We start from the raw sequence: 20589 nt of genomic DNA on the forward strand, positions 1-20589 counted from the left end.
GCTGCTGATCCATATGCCACACTTCCATAATCCATCCTTGATCTTATTAGATTTACATATATATATTTCAGTGATTTATACTCTGTTCCCCATTCTAGACCTGTTAAACATCTCATTAAATTTATTACTTTTTTACATTTGTCTTCTACATTTCTAATATGTTCTACCCAAGTTAACCTTGTGTCAAAGTGTACTCCTAAAAAACGGAATGTTTTAACTCTCTCTAAATTACTTCCATATAGTTTTATATTAATATTTTCCTTGATTTTCTTCCCTGTAAAAAACATCACTTTAGTTTTCTCTATAGAAAATTTAACACCCCACTTTATTCCCCACTTCTCCACCTGCTGTATCCCTTCTTGTATTTTTTTAACTACATGTTCTGTATTTCTTCCTTTTTTCCATATTGCCCCATCATCCGCAAAAAGTGATCTTCCCATACCTATTGGTATATTCACATATATGTCATTAATCATTACTGAAAATAATGTGGGACTTACAACACTCCCCTGAGGAGTTCCGTTTTCTATAACATGTTCACTTGATAAGTCTGCCCCTATTTTAACCTGAATTGTTCTTCCTTCCAGGAAATCCTTTATCCAGTTAAGAAAATTTCCTCTAATTCCCATATTATACAATTTAATCATTAGTCCCTCTCTCCATAGCATATCATATGCTTTTTCTACATCGAAAAATACTGCCACTACTGTCTCTTTATTTACTTGTGATTTTCTTATGTTATCTTCCAAACACAATACCGCATCCATAGTATTCCTTCCTCTTCTAAACCCACTTTGACATTCAACCTCCATACCTCTTTTTTCCATAATATACATTAACCTCTCATTTATCATTCTTTCCATTAATTTACTGACATGAGATGTCAGAGCAATAGGTCTATAACTTGTGGGTTTACTAGCTTCTTTCCCATGCAGGTTTTCTTATCGGCACAATAATTGCCTCCTTCCAGCTCTTTGGTAGTTTCCCTTCCTCCCACACTTTATTGTACAGCATCAACAACTTATTCTTCCCCTCCTCACTTAACTGTTTCAACATGCTATAACAAATGTCATCTTTTCCTGGTGCAGTCTTCCCAGTTTTGGCCATTGCTCTCTTTAATTCTCCCATGTTAAATAGTACATTTTGTTCATCCTCCACTTTCCCCATCTTCATAAGTACCTCTACATTTTCAGATTTAGTCTTCTCTCTGCCTCTCTTCCCTTCTTCCGATAAATTATTAGAGCTGTGCACATTGACAAATGTATTTGCTAACATTTCAGCCTTTTCCTTATTTGTCACTGCAATTTTATTTCCACTACTCAAAACTGGGTAACTCCATTCTCTCCTTTCACCACCCATCTTTTTAATCATTGTCCACACCTCTCCAATCTGAGTTGTATTCCCAATTGAGCTACAATACTTCCTCCAATATGTTCTTTTTGCCTGTCTAATTGTTTTCCTTACTATTGCCTGAGCATATTTATATTGAACCATGTGCATAAAGTTATGAGTTCTTTTCATTATTTTAAATGCTTTGTTCCTATTTCTGACTGCTTCTTTACATTCCTCACCCCACCATGGTACGATTTTCCTCTTTACCTTACCTTTACTTTTTGGAATAGACTCCATTGCAGCTGTTATTATACCTTTCTTTATTTTATTTTCCAGTATCTCTATATCATCATTATACTCAATCTGGTTCAAACATCTATCACTTTCTTTCTGAAAATGTTCCCAATTAGCCTTCTCAAATATCCATCTTCCTCCTCTTCCTTCTATACTTTGAGATAATGAAATATTAATTTTACACAATACTGGATAATGATCACTTCCTATTGTCCCATCCTTATAGACACTCCAATTACATATCGCTGCCATACGACTGGACACCAGTGTGAGGTCAATTACAGATTCCTTCCCAGTACTAACCTCTATCCTGGTTTTACTTCCATCATTTAAACATACTAAGTTTTTCTCATCCAATAACTCTTCAATTACTTGTCCATTACTATCCATCTTCTCACTACCCCACAATGCATTATGCGCATTGAAATCCCCACACCATACAATATTATTATTGTCTTGCCCTCTATTTCCTCAAAATTGTTTATATCTAATTTCCTACACGGATTGTAATAATTTATAACTACAATTTTTTCCTTTCACCCCATGTTTCTACCACTACATATTCTTGCTCCTTTCCTACACCTAACACCCTATCGCGAATCCCTTGTCTTATAAATGTTATACATCCCCTCCACCACCATTTTCCCTATCTTGTCTAACTGATACATATCCATATATTATAAAGTCCAAATTAGGCTTTAACCAGGATTCCTGAATGCATATAACATCTGGCTTTTCTCTTCTACTCCTTATAAATTGCTTAAAATCCTGCCCATTTGCGATCAGGCTTCTTGCATTCCATTGAAGGATTAGCATTACAAAAATTATTAACCTATACATGTTGTCTCTTGACTCGACTGTACACTGAGTTCATCCCTCACTTCTTCCCACTTTAATCCTGTCATATCTAAGTGATGTATTGCTGCTTTAACAATAATCTGGATTCTTTCAGTTTTAGACCTGACTTCAGCTGTAGCATTTATCACCCCTGCTATGAATGTCACTGTTTTCTTCTTCTCTTCCCATTTTTCCTTCTTTTCTTTGTGATCTTCCCTACTCACCCTTTTTATACTTTCTCCACTCTGATTCTTCTTTTCCTGCTCTGTTCTCTTAACAGCCTCAACATATGAAATGTTTTCTTTTGATTTTATCTGTTGTACTTTAACTTCTTTTTCATCACTTCACATCCCCAAAATGCCACACTATGATTCCCTCCACAGTTACAACACTTTGGTCTTACTTCTTCCCCACACTTTCCATATTCATGATCACCACTACACCTAGCACACCTCCTCTTTCCTTTACATACATTAGCCATATGTCCAAATTCCTGGCAATTATAACATCTCATTGGCTTAGGTACATACTCTCTTATGCTGTATCTCATAAATCCATAATATACCTCTTTTGGTACCTCCTTTGTTTCAAACTCAACCAATACAGATTCTGTTTCTACTTTCTCCACTCCCCGTGTCATTCTTACTGCACTTTTAACTGATCTATTCTTCATTCTCAAGTTCTACTCTACTTCCCCTACTGACATCGCCAAATAAGGTAATGGTGGGTGGGGTTTATTGTTTGACGTCACGTTCAACCGTAGACAGGTCCCGCCCTCGCAGCCTTAAGATATATGTCTTTCGTGGACAAGCAGAAACTCATCGTTTGAAGCCAGCTGAGAGCGGTTTTTTTTTTCATTTATTAAAAAACTCATATCATCAGAATCGACGGACAGTATCGTTTCTGTCGCCTTTGAATTTACTTAACTGTATCTATCCGACAATAGTGCTCAGGGAAGAGCGAGAGAGTATTACTGTATCTTGCCCGCGCGCGCGGAAAAGGACTACATTGTGGAAAAATAAATAAATACCGAAATCGACATTTATCGCCAGTTTTCTTAGAGTGGTGAGTAAAAATCTTATGATCATATGGTTGTTGTTATTGGGTCGTGTTTTACTTCCTCCAAAGACATTAGTATTTTATTTGGAATAATTTGGGCGGTTAGAATGAGCGCGAGCTTCTGGCTTTTGTCAGCTGATTCACTCTGGTCGACCGTAAAACAACGCGTAAGTCTCCTTTACATAGTAAATAATGAAACGTGACTGATATACGGTGTTTCATGTGTAAGTGACTTGTTTTGTGAGCATTTTAATGAGTGTAATGAAGTTATCTTGATTAACAGAGTGAGGTTAGCTGTTAGCGGGTGTGAATGAATGACGACACGTGTAGTGCGAAGCCGGCGCGCGCAGCATAGATGAAAATCGCATCAAAAGCCTTCAAACACATAAATTTTCTTTAATTTCAGTCGCTTGTTATATTAAATGTTCAGTTTAACACGATAAAGTAATATTCTTCTGAAAACCACCGACTGGTTGGATGCCCTGCAAACTGCTTCCTCGATCTACCGTTAGCGAGGAAGTCCGTGTTTAGCGCGAGTGGAGATAACTGGCTGAAACAGCCTGACAGTGAACCGCATTTAATATTCTGCTTTCTGATTTACTTGGCCAAAGAACGAGGCATTGCAGGAATGTACTGGAAAGACTGATCGGGCAGCTTAATTTGAACAATAGTTCCTGTTTGTTGTCACATAGTTTAACATTTTAATCAAAGTGGTGCCGCCACTGGCGTGTTAAATTATACGATAACAAGCTAGTTGCAATGACGGCTCCGTTTTTAGTGTAAAATTGTATTGCTTTCAATATGCTTCTTTACAATACGCTTTATTCCCGACGATTGCAGACTGTCACGCAGATCGAAGCATCTTCATTTAATTCAGTTAATGCATATTAATTTGCTATATGGGGGGTGTTCTCATTTCTACGAGTTTTGTACGATGGTGCATGCATCCAGATCCCTGCCCTGTGTTCTCGATTCGTTTTGGTGTACGCCCCCTTTTGTATAGGAAAAGAGTTTTCGAGAGACCGTCAGTACTCCTCTCAGGCAAATAAAGTATATCTGCTGTATGTAATAGTCGACTTATGTCCAAGTTCTGGCTTCAATTCTCTGCATTGAAATTGTGTAACACGGGAACATTCCCACTTTCTCCTCTCACTTTTTTTCAGGAATGAGCTGTTGTTCACCCACTGTGTCTGTTGGATAATGGATGTCTGCTCTGTCTGCCTAATTGCCCAAGCCACAACAAACTGTAATCGATCTAGTCTACTCAGAGGATAGCAATAGGCCCTCACTCCACCCTCTCCCTCATCGTTACACATCAGTTTAGAGCAGTGCAGGTTCTCTCTGGTGTCTGGATTGCTTTGATTTGCTGGTTTAGTGAAGGGTGAAGGTCGGTCTGAGGCAGAAAAAGAAACATATAGAAACACTAGTACCTCAATTATCTGGGGATTAAATAATAATAAAAAGTCCAGTGTGCTGCTTTATTTATATAAAAATTGGTAATCATCCCTCTAAGATTGTGAATTTGTTCTCTATAACTTGAAAACCATCTGCGCACAATGCTGTCGACAACTCTGGCCACAATAACGCTCATGAGCACCATTGGGTTCACCGCTCAAGTGGATGTCTCGGATTATCTATGGCTCCTAGTGGTAGGCTTCCTTATTGCTTTTGTCCTGGCCTTTTCGGTGGGTGCTAATGATGTCGCCAACTCGTTTGGTACGGCAGTGGGATCGGGTGTGGTTACCCTTAAACAGGCCTGTGTTCTTGCTACAATCTTTGAGACTGTGGGCTCTGTGCTGCTTGGTGCCAAGGTCAGCGAGACGATCCGCAAAGGCATTATTGACGTGACCATGTACAACCGCTCGGAGCATGTGTTAATGGCCGGCTCAGTCAGCGCTATGTTTGGTGAGTAGCTCTCTTCAGTTCTGATACCCAAGGGTGTTTCTTCAACTTTGGGACCGTTTAATGTTCCAGTCGGCTTTTTTTTTTTTTTTTTAATCTAACAGTGTTATGTGGACATCTTATTCAAACTTCCTTGGAAACATTTTACCATGCCATCGTAATTTATATTTAAGTACTTTTCAAATGCTTTTTATTTGTTGGTTTTTAATGTTTTAGCATTATCCTGGACTTTCTTTATTAAACTGTGACAATCCATGATAAAATCTCAAATTATTTTCTAAAAATGTAATAATCTAAACAAAGAGTGAAATAAACCATTTCAATATTATTGTGGAATATATTTCTATAATTTTATAAAAAATTACAACTGTCCAGCAGTTGTGGCATCATTTCCACCACACCAAACAATTGTACTTGTTAACTAAGGAGAGGTGTCAGTGAGGAGCATGCTTGAGAAGAAATATGAGAAAAGAAAACAAAGAAAAAGCAAGGTAAATATCCCCATTGGCAGAATAATTTCTGATCAAGGTGTAATTTTTTTTGTTTTTATGCAGTGTGAAAATATTTTAATTGTATTTAGGAAACAACATTTCAGCTGTAAAATTAACCATAGCAAAGTAGTTTGCAAAATTAAAAAATTAAATGTTCATGATTGCCATTTCACATTTATTGAATTTGAGATGTGAAAACGATAGTGGTGTGGGAACTTTCAATACTTAAATCTCCTGTGATGCATATACATGAACGGTTGGATGTTGTTATTAGACAACAATAATAAAAAAAAAAAACTAATGAGAGCGTGAAAAATGTTTCAACAAGATTTTCTAAAAGTCTATCGTACTAAAAGTGCCAAATGCTGAAGAAACACTCAAATCATTTTTATTTTGTCTACCATCATTGATGAACTTGTGGTGTCTCTCCCCACCCTCCCTTCATTATCCGTCAGGTTCTGCTGTATGGCAGTTGGTGGCTTCCTTTCTAAAGCTTCCTATTTCTGGGACCCATTGCATTGTGGGAGCAACCATTGGCTTTTCACTGGTCGCCAAAGGTCAGCAGGGAGTCAAATGGTTCGAGCTTCTCAGAATTGGTGAGTCAGCTTAATTCATAATGATTGTCCATTTGTCCTTGCGTTGTTTTGATCAGTGCTGTAGTCAAGAGACTGGCAATGTTTTTTACTTATATTTTTTTGTCCCCTCATAGTTGCATCATGGTTCCTCTCTCCTGTCCTCTCTGGCATCATGTCTGCCATTCTTTTCTACTTTGTTCGTATGTTCATCTTGCAAAAGGTAAATAATGACTTCATCATTTCCAACTTTGTATTTGTGTTAATTACAGATACAGGTTGAAAGAAAAATAGTGGAGAAATCACAGCAAGGTCAATTTAGAGCTACCATGTTTATAGTTCAAAGTTCCTTTTTTTAAGTCATGATTATGGTTATTAGGGTAAATCCAAATCACTATGTTAAGCTGCCAATTGTTACCTAAAATAAGATAATGATTGGGTGTTGACAAAGTATTTTGTCCCTTTGCAGAAGGATCCAGTGCCCAATGGTCTGAGGGCCCTTCCTTTCTTTTACGCTGTTACAATGGGAATCAACCTGTTCTCCATCATGTTTACAGGAGCACCGAGTGAGTATTGTTCTGTTTCTACCGCTAGTTTGCAAACGTGTAACATGCTCCTTCCAACCAGATGCCCAAATTCTGCCAGACTGTTTACAGTGCTTAAAGCCAAAGCAGTGTTTAACCAAGAGGGCAATGGAGCACTAATGAGATGGACATGTGGTGCCCGTATTCATGACCTCAGTCAGTGTTTATTCATTCTCCATCATAGGAGAGATTAAAAACAATGGAATAAAGAATTCTCACCCATCAAAAAGACTCAACATACTCAGTAGATTTTAAGAAAGCACCACATTTTTGAGTGCTGTTGAGCTCTGAATATTTTTACCATTCGTTGTCTGAAACTATTAAATGAGCATCATTTGCTCCTTTTGTTTTCTTTTACCTACAGGGCTCAACAAATCAAGAAGTCAACTGGCCTGGGCCATTAAATGAAGGCTACAGGCCAGAGTATGATGCGATATGCACCATGGAGTGCGTACATGTATGCACTCCCAGGCAGGTGCTCTTTACATAGGCACAGCAAGGTGCATAATACAAAGCACTCACGTTGCAGGACACTTGGCTACATTGCACATGCATTCTGCACCAGGGCGGATCAATTTGTAGATCATGCAGGGCTTCAGAGTTTTATGAAAACTGTTTGGGCAGTACACACAGTCTATAGCTTTAAGTTATTTGTGTTGAAAATTGAGCACTCATTTCAGAAAGCACAAACTTCCTAGTTATGAACTTAAATATTCAGCCAATATATTCAAATGTAACTGATCTTGTGTTGGAAATAAGTCCAAGGTTGTTTGGTGATGACATTGATAAAAATTAAAAAATATAAAAGATTAAACGTAAACTACTACAGCCATCCTTCTTAAAAATATGCAGGGTGGTTTTCATCCAACGCAGTTTCAAAGGATTTTAAGATTTATAGTCTCAATTAAAGGAGTCAATTCACTCGGCCAAGTTCATTCGCTGACACACAGGCCAGAACATTATGGGAGTTGTGTTTAAACATCACACCAGGATAAGGGCATGTATCTCTGACCGAATCTCACTTACCAATTTAGGTTGACCTAGTTGGCCATAACAGTGCCATCTTAACACAAGATTATCCCGATCTTTGGCCACACATAGTGATATCGTCATGTCATCTGCTGTTGGATTAGCTTTAGACGCACCAGACACAGGCCATGAACTCCACATCCTCTCATCCTGTTTGAGGCAGTTCACTCAGGTTCAGTTAATCCAGAGCCGCCTCTATCCCAAGACAGGACTGGACAATACCAGCAGTTGCCGCAGAAGGGCTCAGAAACATATGAATTGTTGATAGTCCTCCTTTGTGATCTGAAGGGAGTCACACAGCACACATGCCTGTAGAAATTAAGTTAGCATGTGACTAGGTGTAGTTTCCTTGAAGCGGTGTGTTTGTACTTGGTACTCCTTGTTCCCCTGGTTTTATTTTAATCATTTGTGTGGAATGAGGGCTGTGTGATGTAACATTCAAATTCATGGCCATGAGACTAAAAGAAGTTCAACCAGTATACGCTAGTTTGGAGTGTGGTGTGTAGATTATGCACTCTATAGGATCCGTTTCTAACAAATTACCTCCCCTACCAAACACTGTTCCTCTCAGCACTTTGTTAATCATGTGAACTCTGCCATAACCCAACCACTCACCCCACCCCTCAAATTTAACACACGGGCCTTAACGTAATTCAGCAACCGCAATTCATTAAGTTCTGCTTGTGCAAAGCACAGATGACACACAAGCTCTGTTTCTTTCTTCTTAATTTTAAATGCGATTGTCCCTCCACAATTGTGACCAGACTAAGAACAAGCATTGATTGTTCTGTTATGTTAATCTCTACTCTGTAATGCCCACTTGTATTTTTAAAATTAGTCAACCTGTTTTCAGTTTAAGGGCCAAAACTTTTGGCAACACCCTCCCACCCCCAGTACTTCAAATGCTTATTTTCTGGTCTGCTTCCCCTTTGTAAAACAGACAGTGGGTTGTTTTGGTTGCCCTGGGGATATAAAGCAGACATGACAGCTGCTGTAAGCGGCCTCATGGATTTGAAATTGAATGTTATTAGATTTGGCCAGATTTATTCAGCATGGCTCAAAACAGTGACAAAATGAACGTTTTGTTTAAAATGTGGATTCATTTGTGGATGGCAGGTTTTGTGCTTTGCATGAGCCAAAATACATGGTGTTTCACAGCAGACAACAACACACCTTTCTGGCAGTATAACAGTGCTATAAAGGTGGAATAATGTTAAGAGTGCTTCAGACAGGATAAAAGTTATATTTCATAATGTCAAGTTGATTATCAAATATACATAAAACTTTTACAGCAGATCTTTTTTTCAGAGGCATGCAACATTCAAAGACCACAAAGAGCATAATTGACATAAACAGCAGTGCCCAGCCCACACTGATAAACCATCATCAACCCGTCACCACGATGAGAGATGGTGCATTACTATGTCTGGAAAAACAGCCTGTTATTGTGTAATAAAGGCCATGGTGGAATAGCAGGTTTTATTGTGAGGTGAAGCAAGAAATGAATCCCCATTCATTCATCCTACTTCATGGCTGCTGTCTAGCTTGCCTTCCTTTTGTGAGGGAGAGTTTTTCAGACAAGCTATGTAGATGCAACCACAAATGCATTCCCTGCCAATCTCACAGTACCCAGGGTGGCATTTCTCAAATACATGTGAGCTGGAACAGAGCCAGACAAACATACTTAATAATTGGGCCACATTCTTCTTCTTTCTTTTTATTTTTTATGTTTTCAGAATGTCCTCTTTTGGCTTTTTATCTTATTTCTGTTGCTCACCCCCACACAGGGTCCAAAATTTACTTATTGCCACAGTACCAAAGGCAGTGTCATTAAAGAAAATGTCATGGACAAAATTGTTTCTTGCCATTTATGAAAACATTATGCATTATTCTTAGCTTAGGGTTGTCAATTGATTAAAGTTGCTTAACATGCTGATTAGTTAATTGGCATATATCAATATTTGCAGAGTAAAGCCTTCAAATAAAGAATTAGATTAATAATAAAATAACTATACACATTATACAAAAGTATAATCGGTATTCAAAGACATGTTATTATTGTGGAAGACTAGTGATTAGACACTACAAAATGTGGCCTTAGAAGTCAGTGTAATGTTTGCTTTATTTCCAAATCTTTGAAAATTAGCTATCACTGGCCTAAAGTACAGAACAGTCATTTTTTTCAATTGAGTTTGTCAGTTTGTTCCAGGAAGATCCAAGAGCTGTTCTTATGGGACATGTTCTTGTAGCCTCTCTCTGGCTAAGAGACTAAAGAACATTTAATATAGGCTACCAATTTAAAAAAAATATTGGCAGATGAACTGGCTTTCTTTCAACACATGATCATATCCAATATCTGTCAACCTTATTTATTTATATAATGGTACATAAACCAATTAATGTGATTTTTATATATATATATATATATATATATATATATATATATATATATATATATGTATATGTGTGGAAAACATGTCTTGAATATTTTAAACTTGCATATAGCCTACCCTGTTTTACTGATGATCAATGGTCCATGTACCATATTGAATGTGTGCCTCTGCTTGTTTAAGAGTGTGATGTGTGATTTATTTTGAGATTGTGTGGGTTTGTTTTGATATGGGGATATGGTATTAATTTTATTTGTTCAGGTCTTGGAAAAAGGTCTTAAAAAGTCTTACATTTTATTTTATAAATTCTGCAGCAACCCTGATTACAGTGTTGGCAAGTTCAGCTGTTCTTTCCTCATGCATTATTTTAGGCACGCTCCTCCTTGTGTCTTGTCTCTAGGGGAGGTTGAACTGGAGTTGCATAATCAACGCACACGTAGGCATGACATGCCCTGCGTTCTCCTGCAGGAATGCGTGTGTTTGCCTGGGAGATTGTGCCCCACTGCTCCATGTCCTCTTATCTCATATATGTCCTCTGCTGGACCTTTTTTACATTTTAATTTGCCAAAATCTTGAAATGTTTCAAATATCTTTTTTCTCCCAATTTGGTTCCTTGAACTTTTATGGCAACACATTTCATTGTGGTTTTGGCCCCCATGGGGAATTTGTAAATGGCTGATTGCTCTGCCAGCACTCTAACTTGAGCATGCAGCTCGCATTCTACAGCACCGCAGCTACCACCGCAATCTTGCCTCAGATGTAACCTTTCTGCAGGAGTGGTCAAAAAGTTTTCCCCCTGACCTCCCTGAGAGGTGGGGGGATATCTTGCTGCAATAGCCTTTTATGGCATCCACACTTGCTGATCATGTGCTATAGCAGCCTTGCTCGCTTGTGTCTTTAGTACTTTTTGCTGCTGATCGCACTCACATCTCGCCTTAGGTGTTACATAAGAGGGCAGGCATTGTGCTTTCATTCTGTATGTGACCAGGATATTTGACACTTGGTTGCAGTGGTTTTGAATTGATGCCCCTGTGGATTCTTAAACAAGAAATGCAAGTGCATTTTTCTTGTAACTCAATAGCCTTCTAACTCAAAATTATTAATAGGTGCCCTGTGGTCTAAATATTCTCTTAATAAGCATTTATTTTCCTCTGAAAGGACGTGCAAGCAGTGATCTGTTCTTACTGAATACCTTATTAATGTGCAACAACAATGCCGTTACTAACAATCTGGACTCCATGATGTCCCGGTCCATTCCCTAATGTTGTTTGTTGTGTTAATGGTAGCTTATGCTGCCTCATGTCTCAAAAGCACCTTTCCTTTCTTCCCCTCCACTGGCCTCTTGGTCCCTTTCCCACTGTGAACGATTGGACTGCAGTGCTGGGCTTTGATAAGCTGCCTTGGTGGGGAGTGCTGCTTATTTCCATCGGCTGTGCCTTCATCATCGGTCTCATTGTCTGGTTTGCTGTCTGCCCTCGGCTCAAGAAGAAGATTGAATGTGAGTATCAATGTTTCAATCTTATAATTGTTTACTTTATCATCTAAACCACAAACAAATCTAATTTAGTTGCTATTGAACTTATTCACATCCAACAGTTGCCCAATATCAGCACTAGCGCAAAACATTTTGACTCATGGGAAAAATCAGTGTCAAGAACACTATGGAAAATGATGAATGGGTGGGGCTTCGACACAAAGCTTTGTATGAGGGCTTTTACAGAAGTTTACTTGCATTATACTTGATGATTTATTATGCCAACTTTTAGTCTAATTTGGGCATGCGTATATATATATATGTGTATATACATTATTAAGTTGACATTTATCAGGCCCTATAAAACTCTGGACAACAATCTGTGGGCATATAAGATTTATAAGCCATAGAGAAAGCACCAGGACAATTTCTTTGAGGATAATTCATTTAAAAATTACAATCTGAAATGTCAAATAATATGCCATATTAAAATTGAAACGGATTTTAATTACGGCTATAGAAATATTTTCAGGTGTAAGCTCAAGGCTCAGCTATAGTTCCTTACAGGAAGCAGCCCTCTTCATTGCAAGTAAGTCACTCACATATGCGCTTAAATGTCACGCTATTTGACTAAAACATATCTGTTATTCACATTTGGCTAGTAAATATTAACATTTCACTCACCAGTAGTTGAATTATGTATAGGGCTGGCTATTCATACAGATTTCCTAATTTAATTAGATTACGATTCAGAAGCTTTCGATTCAATATCGATTCATATGGGTTTATTTCAGTTATAAAGTCCCTTTGAGAAATGATCGATGCTGCTAATTATACAGGGGACCTTTTAACTAGGTACATTAGGAAAATATAAATTTTATATCATTTTGGCATTTTAAAAATGACCAAATATCAATAAATAAGATATATTATTTTTGTTACATATTTGTTGTTAAATTGCATAATTTGTACTATTTACAAGTAATTACTTTGTTGAACACGTGCTAAAACCGGTATGGTCTCTTTTGAACAAAAGCAGGCTTTTCTGTAGAGCATCTGTAGAAGAGCACATGGTAACTAGAGGCCTTGAATGGATTTACCTCATCTGTGCTATGCATGATTAGAATTAAATGTTGTTTTTGATCAACCACTGACTGTAAAGAACAGAAAGGGTATTAAAGACTATTCAATGACAAAAGATTTGTGTGGATCTCATCTTGGAGACTCGTTACACGGAACAACTTTTACACTCAACACAATGCGAAAGGATCTCACTGCCGAACACTTCGACTAAACTTCTCAATTACTGGTGAGTGAAATGTAAACATTTACCAGCCAGTTGCATAGTGCACAATTTGGTTGCAAATGTGAGTGGTTTCCTCATTGTAGTAGAGGGTTGTGCTTTGAGTAAATAAAATTGATCTTGGGATTTAAGAATCAATATCGAGATCGTTCAAATTAAGATCACGATAAATCGTGTTTATATATTTTAGTTGTTTAGATCAGTGGTTCTCAACCAGGGGGTTGGGACCCACTAGGGGGCCTCAGCACACTTCCAGGGGGCTTCAAGATCTCTTACAATTATTTAAAATATGATAGATTTATTATAATTTTTATATAATTATTATAATCAGCTTACTAAAATCACAAGTTCTCAGGAAATATCTTATAATGTAAATATCTAATGGTGGGTCTTTTGAAAAGTTTCTCCGACAAAGGGGGTCAAAGATTTTGAAGCCTGAAAAGGAAATTATATACCCTTATTTTATGACTACATAAAACTACATTTTAATAAGTGACTTTGCTTGTGCATGAAGCACACAAGTCATATTTGTGAAATATCTAAAACAGACAATTAATAATCATAGCCCTAAAACAGGCAATTAATCACAATTATTTATTTAATTGATCAGTCAGTTTTCATAATCGTGACATTTTCAATATTGGTATCCAACCTTTTTTTGTTAATGTTTATGAAATTTCAAACGTTGCAAATGTGAATTGCTAGAATGTGAAATTGGTAAATTTTTGAAAAACTAAATCGTGACTGACAAAACTAGGCAAAATATAAAATAAAATCTACAATATTGCATACACTACTATATATATATATATATATATATATATATATATATATATATATATATATATATATATATATATATATATATATATATATATATATGAAGGGCCCTTTTCTCCGTTTGCTTAATATCTTTTTCAGTTGCATTACACTTGCATGTCATCAAAAGTCTGGCGTGTAAATGGAAACATTTCCTAGCCAATATCAATTCTCCAACATTTCTTTAGAGGGTTGGGAAGTCAAGTTAACAGTAATTTGATGGCAAGAAAAGTAAAAAAAAATTTGACTGTTCATTCCTCAAAGTTTTAAAATGGTTTAATCACAAAAACAGACAGACGAAAAACACCCTTTTAATTTTCAAGAAATGTAAGCATTACATTTAAGAGGCTATCGGTTTGTTATAAGGTGATTTTTTAAAATTTTTTTTTTTTTTTACACAAACGGAACAAAAGCCTCTTTTCCACCATCGGGCCGAACAGTTCTTGTTGCAAAACCAACCAATTCTGTGCCTATCCGGGCCAGCCGGCATGGTTACGGATGTATTTTCCTCTGTAGTGATGAAAACACACTTCGAATGCACACAAGAACTATGTCAGTCCTTACCTTGTTAACGCAAGTGTTTAAGGACCGCATGAGAATTGTGTACTTTGCCCAAATACTGCGCTTGGCCAGCTACTGAGAAAAGATGAGTAACCTTGACAAGTGACCAGTTGTGAGTCACGACGTCACTACAGGCATTTCACCAGCACAGTTGTCTAACCATGCTGAGAATTCAGGGCGGGAAAGGTTTCTAATTATACCGTGCTGAATTGTGCCCAGGTGGAAAAACTACTGTAACGATTCCTCACTGTGCTTTGAACCGTTCGGCCTGATGGCGGAAAAAAGACTAAAGTATCATGGTCTGTCTAGAGTAGTATAGTCTGGCTGTGTACTGATTGTACCTAATTGGGTCATAGTGATCCACTAATTGGTCTTTGGCTGTTAGACTGGAATAGCCTATAGTTAAATTGAGGTGTTGACAGTAAGTTAGCTTAGTTTCGTCAGGCTAAGGTGCACTAAAATAGAATGTGTGTCCTTTGGCAACCTCCTACAACAAGATCAGTGGACAATGGACTGAGTTATGTCAGACTGGCCTTGAAATGTAGGCTGCAGTGATCATGTAAGCAAACAGTTTGCCTCTCCAAGTTTATAGAATTTGATGTAATGTGATGTGCTGTCTAGCCATTCTACTTATCACAATCAGTGCAATCGAATTCACACTTACTTCATGTTCAAAGTAAAGTGGGGAATGTTATAGTACCCCCCCCAGGTAATTTGTTCTCCATTATGTCAGGGTTCACTTCCCACAGTTATATAAAACTTTTAAAATGGCGATTTTTCCAGGCTCATGAAAATTTCTATTGTGAAAATGTTTTTAGCCCTTCGTGAGTGCAAGCTCTGAAACAATTTTTTTAAAATCCTTATCCAGTAATAAAAAAACCTATAAAACCATGGAAATACATTTTCTGTATCTTCAGCTGTCTCAGCTTTGACCCGAGCGGCATCTTGTATCACTTACTTTATATACAGGTAAATTGAAGTCTACCAGCCACTCTGAAAGTCCTCTGATGGAGAAGAGGGAACTACATGAAGTTCACAGTCCCATCCTGAAACCTGTTCCTGAGGAGTTTTCGGCTCCCATTTCCTCTAACAACTCCCCACCCCCTCCTCTTCCTGAGGAGCGCCGGGTCACCTTTGACATTGGAGATTCAGATGATACAGATCAGAAGGATTGCAATGAAGCAGATACAGTTTATGGTAAGTATGTAGGGCGTGATGCCTCGCGTACCATGCTAATCATGTCATTCTTTTGATGTTTTCTTTGAAGATGCATGGTTAAACCTGACTCTGTCTTCACCAGGTCCCAAGATGGCCCATGTTCAGTTCATCAATGGCCCTGCTCACAGTCCTAGCAATGGTTACACTCCGTACCACACTGTTCACAAGGACTCTGGCCTCTACAAAGATCTGCTTCACAAACTCCACCTGGCTAAAGTGGGAGACTGCATGGGGGAGGGTGGCGACCGGCCCATCCGCCGCAACAACAGCTACACCTCCTACACCATGGCCATCATCGGCATGCACGGAGACTTCAAGCCCAAAGAAGCCGATTTCCATGCTACAGAAGATGGAGACAAGGACAAAGTCGGCACCCAGGAAAGAAAGCGTATCCGCATGGACAGCTACACAAGTTACTGTAATGCAGTGGCAGAGATCGGAACACCTGAGAGCCTCGGGGACGGTGAAGTCTCTGTTGAGATCAGAGACGATGATGCCGGTAGCAGCCGTAGTTCTATAGAGGAGGACAGAGCTGATGCTGACAGGACTGAGGTGTCGATGCTCTTCCAGTTCCTGCAAATTCTCACCGCCTGCTTTGGCTCTTTTGCTCATGGTGGAAATGATGTCAGGTAATAAAGATGTTTAACTACAGTGCTTTCAATAGTACCTAGACTTGAGTCTCTCTTAAGAATTTTAGTTCAATTAAAGCCAGTTAAGGTCAAAATTGACTTTTTTTAAAAATTTATAAAGGTACAGGATGCTGTTACACCCCTAACTATTGTAAATCACTGTAATCCAAAAGCTTTTATGAAATGGAGACAACAGCAATATGATTGACTTCTATATTCAACAATCTGCTACATTTTTTTGTTATTATTATTAATAAACAGAATAAACTATTATTTTGTAAAGAAAAATTGCTATATATTGTATTCTAATATATTAGCTTGCAGGCTGTTAAAAAAAAAAAAAAAAAAAGAAAGCAGATTTGAGTGTTAAATCTTAAGCAACTTTTGTAAACTTAATGTATTTTGTTTTGTTTTCAGTAATGCAATTGGTCCTTTAGTTGCTCTGTGGCTGGTCTATGATAGTGGTTCTGTTACATCAAATGCACCAACTCCAATCTGGTTGCTGCTGTATGGAGGAGTGGGCATCTGTGTCGGTCTGTGGGTCTGGGGCCGTAGAGTCATCCAGACCATGGGCAAGGACCTGACTCCCATCACCCCATCTAGGTACAGTATATATATATACATACATACATACCCAGGTTCTCAGATCAGATACATTATCGGCATTACAGTCTTTACCAAGCAAAACTTCTCCAGCTGATTGACTTCTCTAAACAATACTTTATTTAATTTCAGTGGTTTCAGCATTGAGCTCGCCTCAGCCGTCACTGTTGTGGTCGCTTCCAACATCGGTCTTCCAGTTTCCACCACTCACTGCAAGGTAAGCTAAGAACATATGCAAAACAAGATGAAGAGAGAGACTATTTGAATGAGGTTGATAACTTCAGCCTGTTGATAAAAGCATGGCCTTTTAGGTTGTTTTTACTAGTGGTTGACCAATATATTGCAGAGGACGATAAATCGGCCAATATTCCAATTTTTTTAATTACTGCTTGCATGTGAAGGAGCCGATTGAGACATGGAAATTACCAATCACAGTTTGTTTTATTACGTGCCATTGTGCTCTCTCACCTCAACAGTTCCCTGTTAATTTTAACTGTTTGTTTAATAATAAAAAGGCGAATATCATACTTCTATCATATACCATCTGCAAATATGAGGATTTCTTGTTTAAACCAATTCACAAACCTCACAAAAGTCCAGTGTTTTCTTCCTGTCAAGCACTGATATAATATCTTCCACTGAAGCATCTGTCAGCCAGGATCAAAACTCAGTTCCATGGTCAGTGATCCAGGCCGTGTAAACTGAGTGCGTGAGAGCTACTTGTAAAGTAAAAAGTGCTTCTTGTGCGCTATGAATTCATTTCATATTCACTGTGTTCTGTACAATTGATTTGATTGTCTTTTGTGAGAGAGTGCAATGTGGTTGCAGGACTACTGTGTGCACCTTTATTTCCTTTCTAATATATTAACAATTTCTTTATCTGCAAATTAATTACTAAATTTGTTTGACTAATCAGAAGAAATGGCCATCTACCATTTAAAACACACTTTTGTGAAATTTTCAGTAAATATAGTGCTTTATAAAAAAGAATTGGTGGGTCCGCACCAAAAGCTCAAGTATGGAAGCAGTTGGTAGGAGTATAGTTTTAGATGCTTAAGATGTGATCATGTGTTTTCAGGTTGGTTCAGTGGTGGCAGTCGGTTGGATGCGCTCCAGGAAGGCTGTGGACTGGCGTCTGTTCAGAAACATCTTCATGGCCTGGTTTGTCACAGTGCCCATCTCTGGCCTTATCAGCGCTGCCATCATGGCCCTGTTCACCTACGTCATTCTTTGAGGCCTTTGAACTCCATCCTGTCTACTTGTGCTCGTGAGGAGCACCCACCTGCAACCAGGAGCACCAAAGAGTGGTGAAGGGCATGACTCATCCTCCCCATCTCTTTGTGTCTCTTTGTACACCTTTCCCCACTTTCATCCTTGTGGTGGGTGGGGAATGAAAATGGCCCATTTCAATAGAGCCTGTGAATCTTTGCTGCATCAGTCCTTGCCTGTATTGATGACTTGTGTGCATTTCTGTGCACTAGGTCACATGTCATAGGCAATGGGAGAAAATATTTTCTTTTTCATACCTAGAGTGGTTGCCATCTAAATCTTCTTGTACATATTCAAAAATCATTGTTTTTGTTTTTTATGCAAGTATGTACAGAACTGGTAAAAGAACAATTACAATGCAGTATTAGCATTCATTTGATATGCATATTTCATTACATTCATAATTTGCTGAGGGTTGCTTAGAGGAGCCGTATTTAGGTGCAAATGAATTTGGGGAACAGGATTTGTTTAGGGTTTTTTTCTCCTGCAAATTTGGTAATGTCTACATATCTACATTTTAAGGGGCATTTGACTGTCAAAAATGGAGCCTTACGACACCCACATGTTTATGAGAATCTTATGTGGGCTAATTTGCAAAAGATTTTGGTTATTCATTCCACATCATGTTGCTTAATATAATTTCAGTGTCCTTTTCCATGTCTTAGTTTATTTTTAGTTCTATTGTAGGTTACACAACAAATGGACATCGAAGCAGTCTCTGTATGCCTCCAGAATGTTTATAAAAGATTTAGCCATTTTAAAAGGCAGTTCTGTTTTTTTTTTTTTTTTTTTTGTCTTAATTGTTTATGGAAAATCAAACTCTTTCTGCACCACTGTAAGTAAGCTGTTAATATTTGCATTGCCCAGCATTTTTAACAATAACAACTATTACAATATAACAGACCAACCCAGGTGTGGAGGTATACGATTAAACATAAACTCAGCAACTGCTGCAAAGATTAACACTTCCTTCAAGCACCGAATACTCTGCTGTAAGTGCCCTGTTGTAATTACTATGCTCTTGGTGACTTCCTTAACTGAAATGTTTCCCTGAATGTTTGCTGTAGACAATTGAACTCAATATGGTGGATTATGTCCCTTTGTGCTCAGTCTCCATGTGCCACTGTTTTTGAATACGGATGCATACGGAAGTGTTTCTAGGATACCCAAGCTATCGTTTTACCAATGTTATGTACCCCAGACATACTGCAAGGGCCAAAGCTATTGATCTTTTTTCAGAAGATTAACCATCCGTGTCATGTGCTAATTCACAAAAAGTCCCCCTGCCAAAGTAGCTTTGTTGTATGGAGGAATTCAGCAGTTGCTTGCTTTCAGTTTAGACTATTACCCCAAATTGACTAATTTTGTTTATTTATTGCTTAGTGAACATTTGAAACGTGATAACATTTAAAAACAACCAATAAACCTCTTTCCTGTGAGTATTAAAGTAATGTTTTGCGGTGGCACTTGCGATGACTGACATAATCGGTACCCGAAAGGCAGCAAAATATACTTAAGAATGAAGGGAGGTAAGTTTACTAATGCTGGAAATGACACATTTACACTTGATGGCATCCAATTAGATGCCATTATGTGTAGCTCATCTACTCCAGCCTTCTCATAGACCTGCTAAAGTAGAGCAACGTATATAAATACAAACACAGTACATGTATACACAGGGTTGCTTATGGCAACTCCTTCAGCAATAGGAATGACTTGACCTATTTATTAGATAGGTGTGGGGAAAATGGTTTTAAAATGTTTTTTTTACTGGTTTCCCTGAACTGAAGTTGGCAGTAGCTCTGCTGCTGTGTAAAAAGATACTGCTGTGAAGCCATGCTTTGTGAGTGGTGATTTGGTTACAGAACTTAATACAGTCAGATGTTATATAGTTTCTGTTGCTGCCTTAATTTGTATTATTTTTTTGGGAACCAAAGAAAAATTTGAATGATGTGTTGGCTGTTGTTTCCAGCACACACTATTGTCCATATTGTGCTTTGGGGTTGAAAGAATAAATGTCTTTTTGTGTATCACATGTCTTTGTCTGTTCATTTCACCAGTGAGTGATATGACCGATTTCCTTTCACTCTGAATTTACTATAACATAAGTAATTAAATGAAAGGATGTACAGTAAATTGGTGACCATGCTGTGCCACAAGGTTCAGTCTTTGGTCCTTTGTTCTTGTACATGCTACCTTTGGTGATATTATGAGGCATGGTAT

At 38.0% G+C, this 20589-nt stretch overlaps 2 protein-coding genes across 2 annotated transcripts in view; both read left to right on the forward strand.

Annotated features, from left to right (window-relative positions):
* LOC127636083 (serine/threonine-protein phosphatase 2A 55 kDa regulatory subunit B alpha isoform) overlaps positions 1-20589 on the forward strand; it is a 1105001-nt gene that overhangs the window by 114350 nt on the left and 970062 nt on the right. The window lies entirely within an intron of this gene.
* LOC127636080 (sodium-dependent phosphate transporter 1-B-like) lies at positions 3267-20390 on the forward strand. The gene is made up of 11 exons (XM_052116461.1): positions 3267-3528; positions 4686-5427; positions 6371-6511; positions 6625-6710; positions 6957-7053; positions 11869-11988; positions 15617-15844; positions 15948-16494; positions 16912-17097; positions 17230-17314; positions 18176-20390. The coding sequence occupies exons 2-11, from the start codon at positions 5079-5081 to the stop codon at positions 18329-18331; spliced, it is 1995 nt and encodes a 664-aa protein (XP_051972421.1). The 5' UTR covers positions 3267-3528; positions 4686-5078; the 3' UTR covers positions 18332-20390.

Source organism: Xyrauchen texanus, chromosome 43, assembly GCF_025860055.1.
Source record: "Xyrauchen texanus isolate HMW12.3.18 chromosome 43, RBS_HiC_50CHRs, whole genome shotgun sequence".
Taxonomy (NCBI): Eukaryota; Metazoa; Chordata; class Actinopteri; order Cypriniformes; family Catostomidae; genus Xyrauchen; species Xyrauchen texanus.